The sequence below is a fragment of the Argentina silus genome (assembly GCF_951799395.1).
Source record: "Argentina silus genome assembly, chromosome: 1".
NCBI lineage: Eukaryota > Metazoa > Chordata > Actinopteri > Argentiniformes > Argentinidae > Argentina > Argentina silus.
Genome location: NC_139655.1, coordinates 11,955,806 through 11,963,305, shown reverse-complemented (window position 1 = coordinate 11,963,305; position 7,500 = coordinate 11,955,806). Strand labels below are relative to the sequence as shown.

Here is a 7,500-nt window from a genome sequence, read left to right as displayed (position 1 = left end):
TAGATAGTAAATAAAGCTGCTACAACTGAATAATTTACTACAAGAAATTCACTGTAACATTAGCAAATAACTGAATAAGAAAATATTCATGAACAAAATGTACAACATAGGCTCAGGCTGTTGAACTGGGACACTCAAGTCATTTTCATGGTAGTATTCTGTCATGTGCTTTGCAGTTAATGCTGAATTACGTTTTTACCTACATAAGACCATCGACATTGATGCTAACCTTCGCTGACTGGCTACACATAGCTAGCTCTGCAGTCGGTGCCACACACACACACAGGGCAGAGAATCTGAAATGATTTAGTATCCTACGTGTGCTAGCTTTAGATCACACTACTCGTCATGCTCCATGCTGTTCGTGCCAAAACCTGAGGTCATGCATGTTGCTATAGCCTACAGCATTGGGCAATTTTAAAATTGATTTTCAACAGGGCATGGCAAGCTCAATGTATGCAATACAGAGTTTCAACACTTTTCCATGTCCTGTAAATCACAGACACTCTCAGAGCATCCAAACCATGACACACCATCACACCCTCGGAGATGTGCTTTTGCATATATCACACCTATCAGTGTGTCTTGGCAACATATAGTTCCGTCCTGTGTCTCTGTGGTGTATTAGCTCCTACTCCACGAGGCCTCTCTTCCTCACTCAGAACCTGTACCCCACGGGTCCTCTGCTCCCCATCCTGTCTAATTGAGTGTATCTCATGATCTTCAGAGGGGCTTTTCCTGGAGTAATCATTTTAAGAGAGCCCGTGGTTCCCAGAGTGAAACGGGTACGTGTTAAACGGAGCGGATGGGCTGAGTGAGGAGGAGAGGATTAAACCACCAAAGCGAATCATCTCTGAGAGACAGAGGAAGTGGATCCTCCAACTCTCTCCTCTCCTAGCTACAGTAGGCTGCTGAGCTTACAGTAGCTTAGAGAGACATCCACACACCTGCTATCAGCTATCTCTATCTAGCTCTGTCTGTCTGTCTGTCTGTCTGTCTGTCTGTCTGTCTCCCTCTCTATATCTGTCTGTCTGTCTGTCTGTCTCCCTCTCTATCTCTGTCTGTCTGTCTGTCTCCCTCTCTATCTCTATCTGTCTGTCTGTCTGTCTGTCTCCCTCTCTATATCTGTCTGTCTGTCTTTCTCTATCTCTGTCTGTCTGTCTCTCTCTGTCTGTCTGTCTCCCTCTCTATATCTGTCTGTCTGTCCGTCTCCCTCTCTATCTCTGTCTGTCTGTCTGTCTGTCTCCCTCTCTATATCTGTCTGTCTGTCTGTCTCTCTATCTCTGTCTGTCTGTCTTAACTCTCTCTAGATTAGAGAGACATCCACACACCTGCTATCAACTATCTCTATCTCTTTCTGTCTGTCTGTTTTCTCCCTCTCTCTGTTCACCTCTGTGCCCCTCTTTCAGTCTCCTGTCTCTTTCTCTGTCTGTCTCTATCTGTCTTGATTTCTCTCCACCTATCTCTCTCTATCTCTCTCTCTCTCTCTATCTCTCTCTCTCTCTCTCTCTCTCTCTCTCTCTCTCTCTCTCCCTCTCTCTCATTTATCCAGCATTATTACAACGCTCTGTTTCCTAAGCTCAGAGACAATCAAGTCACACAAAGATGCACTTGACTGGAGGAGAGTACCCTCACCGATATTAAAGACGTGCCATGGAGACGCTCACAAACACACACACACACACACACACACACACACACACACACACACACACACACACATACACACATGAGCACACACACACAGACACCCTTAACTGACTGTTGGTGGCGATACACACAGGCGGCTCGAAGAGATAGCGAGCGTTAATTGCCACAGCTTACTAGCGCTTTCTAGTATGTTTGTGTTTGTGTTTGGTGCGTTTAAGTGAGTGCTGTCTTTTGTTGGCTGAGGCTGTGCTCTCTGAAGATGGCTCTTTGTTGCATGTTGTTTCTCCTGCCATGTTCCCTCCCCCCCTTCCCTTCATCGCTCCCTCGTCCCCCTCGTACTCACGTGGCTCCTCCAGATGTGGTTAAAAATAGGTGAGGGAGAGAGGGAAGGAGGGAGAGAGGGAGGGATGGAGTGGCACTGTGTTGTGTTTCCAAGTTCCTTTTTTTAATGATGTTCCTGGAGTCTTGATTAAAAAATAAATCTTTAAAGTGTAGTGTGTACGTGTGTTTGTGTACCTGTGCGTGTGCGTGTGCGTGTCTACCTCCAGGTGTGTGTGCGTGTATGTGTGTGTGTGTGTGTGTGTGTGTGTGGGTTTGTAGCTTATTTATCCTTTACTGTTATTGATTTTATCTAACCTAATGTTTTTACCTTGACCCCCTTCTTACCTACATCTCCCTCTCTATTCAAATTCCCCCCTCCCCCTTCCTGAGTCCATTCTCCACTACCTTCTTCATTCACTCTCATGGTATTAATATCTACAGTGCTGCTTGAAAGTATGGGAACCCCTTGTCCGTTCTCTGGACAGATGAGTCCAAAATTGCTTGACTGTTAGGATAAGGTTTTTTGGTGGTAGGCGGTGGGTTTGGTGGGTTTTCGCCAAACTTAGTGGTTTTGATTGCGATACACACAGGCGGCTCGAAGAGATAGCGAGCGTTAATTGCCACAGCTTACTAGCGCTTTCTAGTATGTTTGTGTTTGGTGCGTTTAAGTGAGTGCTGTCTTTTGTTATCCTCTCAAACAATCAAAACCACTAAGTTTGGCGAAAACCCACCAAACCCACCGCCTACCACCAAAAAACCTTATCCTAACAGTCAAGCATGGTGGTGGGAATGTCAAGATATGGGGCTGCTTTTCCTCCTCTGGACCTGGACGACTGCACATCATTAAGGGAACCATGAATTATACTGAGGTATACCAGGAGATTCTTGAACAGAACGTCAAGCCATCAGTGAAGGAGCTAAAGCTGGGCTGAAAATGGGTCTTCCCACAAGACAACGACCCAAAGCATTCAAGCAAATCTACTAAAGAATGGCTCAGGAGAAAGAAGATTTGTGTTTTGGATTGGCCAAGTCAAAGTTCTGACCTAAATCCAATCGAAATGCTGTGGCAGGACCTGAAGAGGCAGTTCATGCCAGACACCCCTCAAACCTCACTCAATTGGCTGAGTTCTGTAAGGAGGAGTGGGCAAAAATCCCTCAAAACAGATGTCAGAGACTGATTAGTGGCTATACAAGATGTTTACTCCAAGTTATTGCTGCTAATGGAGGTGCCACAAGCTATTGACTGAAGAGGTATATTCTTATATATCATATTTATGCACACGTTAAAAATAAATAAATAAACAATGAAAATATATCATATTGTCCTTTATTTGGAATGTCTTTATTACGAATTGGGGTTTAGATAAAGATCAAGTTCATTTTAATATTTTATACAAAAATAATGACCATCACTGTAGGGTTCACAAACCTTCAAGCAGCACTGTACATCTCAGGTTTGGATTGTATTCTCAGTGTGTATTTCTCAGTGCTTTGCTCTCCTGTGTGTGTGTGACTCCCTGTGGTTGGTGTAATTCTCTGTGCTTTCAGGGGCCATTTCGTTCTCTGTTCCCTCTGTGACTCAACCCTGCACGTCTATTTCTGTCTATCTGTCTGTCTGTCTGTCCGTCTCTCTTTCTCTCTCTCTCTCTCTCTCCCTCTCCCTCTCTCTCTCTCCCTCTCTCTCTCTCCCTCTCCCTCTCTCCCTGCGCCCTGCCTCCTGTTCTTTCATTTCTGACTCAACACCTTGCTCTTTGCATATCTATATCGGGTCTCTATCTCTCTCCCACCATGCAGGCATCACCTCCCCCTGTTTCTCATTATCTAGCTCTCTCTCACTATCTCCACATATACCCTCCACTCCCCACCCTGCCTTCTGCACACACACCACACCCATGCTTTCTCCTCTATGTAATCATGCACTGCCAACCTGTTCCTTGTTTTTCATGATGTCTTTCTTCCTCTTGTCACTTGCTGTCCATGCCCCCCCCCCTTCCTTGTCCTTCATCGACCTACCTGATCCACTTTCTTTCCCACCTGACCTTTGAACTGTGACCTCTCGAACCGGCAGGAGTGTCCTCTGAACCCCAAGGCGGTGAGTCTCGGAGAGCTGTACGGGGAATACGACCTCTCCACCAACGAGTGGACAGACGGGGTCCTCTCCTCCCTCATGAGAGGGGCCTGCGCAGGTACGGGATGTGCAGACTCAGACCAGGGGAGGTTGGCCGAGGTAGACATCGGAGGATCAGCTCATTTGTAATTGCATGGAACAGAATGAGGAATGGAACATCAGCTGTTTGATCCCATTCCTTATTCCGTCCCATGCAATTACCATGAGCCCGTCCTCCGACTTCTACTTCCATCAGCCTCCCCTGATTCAGACGAGGGAGTTCAAACAGACTGGACTGGACTAGTGTGGTAGTGGGGTCTGTAGACCATAATGCTATAGGAAATTGAGAGTGACATATGAGAGAGATGGAGAGCCTGGAGCACTGTTAACAGCTAGCGAGAAGGAGAGATTGAGAAAGAATTGGCATGTCGCCTGAGATTGGAAGTGAAGTGTCTGTAGTACATTACTCCCCCTCGGTCCTTCGTCCTCCAGCAATCATGTCTCGGGCACAGAGAAAGGCTCTTTTCAGAGGCAGCTGTATCCTGCCCATCACAGCCACCCTGGCCCTCTCCCTGTTCCTCTCCTCCTCTTTAAACCTCATCCTGCGCTCTCTTTATCCCTCCACATCTCCAGTCATTACTGAGAAAGCGCTTTACCTTCCCTTCAGCGTCTCTCCTCCTCCGCCTCCTCCTCCCCCTCTACTTCGGTCTGTCCTCAGCAGAGAGAGAGACTGTCCTTTAGTGACTGTAGGAGGCAAGGCAGAGGCATAGGCAGGGCCCGGCCAGCTCAAAGCTCTGTTTTATCTGCTGCCTCGCCTCACCTCACCTCGCCTTGCCTCCCCTCTCTCTGTCTCTGCGTCTCTCCAGCTCAGTGGGCCTCTGTCTCCAACTGTGTGTGTGCTGCTCACTGGAGATACCAGACCCCAGGCCCCCCTCTCCTCCACTGGCCTGGCCAAGGCCACAAAACAGCCTACTGCTGGCACACAGCGCTGTCCCAGTAGAACACACACACACACACACACACACACACACACACACACACACACACACACACACACACACACACACCAAGAGCCCACTGAGGGACAGGATGTTTGTTCATTTGCCCTGGTTTATTTGTGTGATGTTGTTTTCTCTTTTGGTGTGGCTGTGTCCATTCTTCCAGTTCTCTGTGGGACTGTGGCTGGAAGCTGTTTCTGTGCCTGTATTGTCTAGGTACCAATTTACCAAGCTTACCACCTGCAGTATCAGATCAGGGCTTTTATTCACCATTTTGTCACTGGTAGAGAGTTGGCGTTTAGATTGGATTAAATGTCACACTCTGTACTTTCTGTGTTTGCTCCCTGTTTGCCAAATGCAGTCCTCTGTCCCTGTGGGTGCACACGTTGTCCCTCTGTGAACCGTGGAGTGGGCCAAACTGGCACCCTGTCTCTGCCTCCACCCACCACCAATCCTCTCTCTCTCTCTCTCTCTCTCTCTCTCTCTCTCTCTCTCTCTCTCTCCTCCTTCCCTGTGATTCTCTGCTCTGAGCTATGTGTCACAGGACCTGACAGTTACTCATCAGTCACACCCTTTCCCTACACAACCCCCTCTTTGCTTCTGAATGTTATGTTCTCCACTACTCCACCGAATGTCCCAAAAATGGCACTAGTGTACGTTCCCCACTGTCACTGTGCCTCACTCATCCTTCCTCCCATGGCTTTGGCCTTTCACAGACCCTAGGTGCCTGTCTCTCCCCCTCAGTGTCTCTCTTCTCCCCCTCTCACCTCTCTGTGTCTCTCAGTGCCCTTCAGAGTGGCAGTGTGCCATGTGTGTGCTGTGCTGAATGTGCCAAGCCAACACCAGGGGTGTGCCATCCCCCCCCGTCCCCCGTCCTCCGTCCCCTCCCTCCCCACAGGAGTTCCCCATCAGTCCTAAGGCCCAGTCTCTAGGAGAACTGTATGGCAGCTATAACCAGGGCTACAGCGAGTGGAGAGATGGAGTCCTTGCTGCCACCATGCGACAAGCTTGCACAGGTTACACCCCAGGCTTCACCCCTCACCCCTGCCCTCTCCATTCAGCACTCAACCCTCCCCTCTCCCTTCACCCCTCACCCCTCACTCCTGCCCTCTCCCTTCACCCCTCCCCTCTCCCTTCAGCACTCAACCCTCCCCTCTCCCTTCACCCCTGACCCCTCCCCTCGCCCTTCAGCCCTCACCCCTCCCCTCTCCCTTCACCCCTCTCCTACTCACCCCTATCCCCACCCATCAAAACCTCATCCCTTTCCCACTCCTCCCTCTCTCCTCTCCCACATACTCATCTCCCCTCCTCCCTCCTCCATCCCCCATCTCACGTCCCCCTCCACCGCTATACACCTCAATTCACCCTCCCACTCACCGCTTACAGCTGTCTGCAGTGCTCTAGCAGGAGATGAGACAGCCACGAATGCTGTGACACAGCCGCCCAATCCATCAATCAATCAATCAATCAACCAACCAGCCAATCAGTCTATCATTTGCCAAGCCTCTTGTGTGTGTTTCCTTGTCCTGTGGGTCTGTCTCCATCCGTTCATATGTTCCTATGTCACACACGATATCTCAGACTGGGTCCATTTTTACCACCAAAGGGGGGTGCTATAGTTAACAACTGAAATTCTGAAATAACACTGATTGGCCCAAGCTTTGAACAAGCATATCTCCAACAAAGAAACAAATAATGTATTGTTTTTATTCTCTCTCTCATTAATTTGCTAAACATACATTTGAATAATTGTCACCACTTCACACAAGGAGGAGGCGCTACTATTGGTGGGAGACAACTTGTTTACTGTAGACTTGTTTTCGGCTTCTTTTCCTTGATATCTTCAGACCATATCATCTTGTGGGCTTATATTCCTGCCTGGGCTCATCCCTGTCTTTACATATCCCCATGTGGAGATCGCTTCTTTTAAAATCAATCAGTATTTGCAGCAGCAGTTCTCCCCCATCTGCTCTGCTCTGCTCTGCTTGTTTATGTAACCTCCCTCCCGTTTTGAACTGGAGAAACACCCCAGAGGACATGTGACAGTCGCTTTGGTGTGTGACAAGTTTGATGATATGTGGTTAACCAGACAGACAGCTAGTGGGGCTTCTGTGTGTGTGTGTGTGTGTGTGTGTGAGAGAGAGAGAGAGTGTGTGCTCTCTGCTGTATATGTGTCTCTCTATGGTTCCTAACGCTGCCCCCTCCCTCCCTGTCCTGCCCATGGCGCTGGGCCCAGATGAGAAGCCTGATGAGAAGTGGATTGTGTTTGACGGGCCTGTGGACACGCTGTGGATCGAGAGTATGAACTCTGTCATGGACGACAACAAGGTGCTCACACTCATCAACGGAGAGAGAATCTCCATGCCAGAGCAGGTAAGACTTCATCTAGAAATTGATGTTATTCTTTACATCATTAAGTTACCA

The 7,500-nt window shown here is 48.6% G+C and overlaps 1 protein-coding gene across 1 annotated transcript in view; it reads left to right on the top strand.

Annotated features, from left to right (window-relative positions):
• dnah2 (dynein, axonemal, heavy chain 2) overlaps nt 1-7,500 on the top strand; it is a gene marked incomplete at its 3' end in the record, with an annotated part of 92,351 nt that overhangs the window by 57,345 nt on the left and 27,506 nt on the right. Inside the window, exons 43-44 of the mRNA XM_083684129.1 lie at nt 4,040-4,157; nt 7,313-7,449. Coding sequence (XP_083540255.1) covers nt 4,040-4,157; nt 7,313-7,449 — 255 coding nt within the window. The remainder of the gene's footprint in view (nt 1-4,039; nt 4,158-7,312; nt 7,450-7,500) is intronic.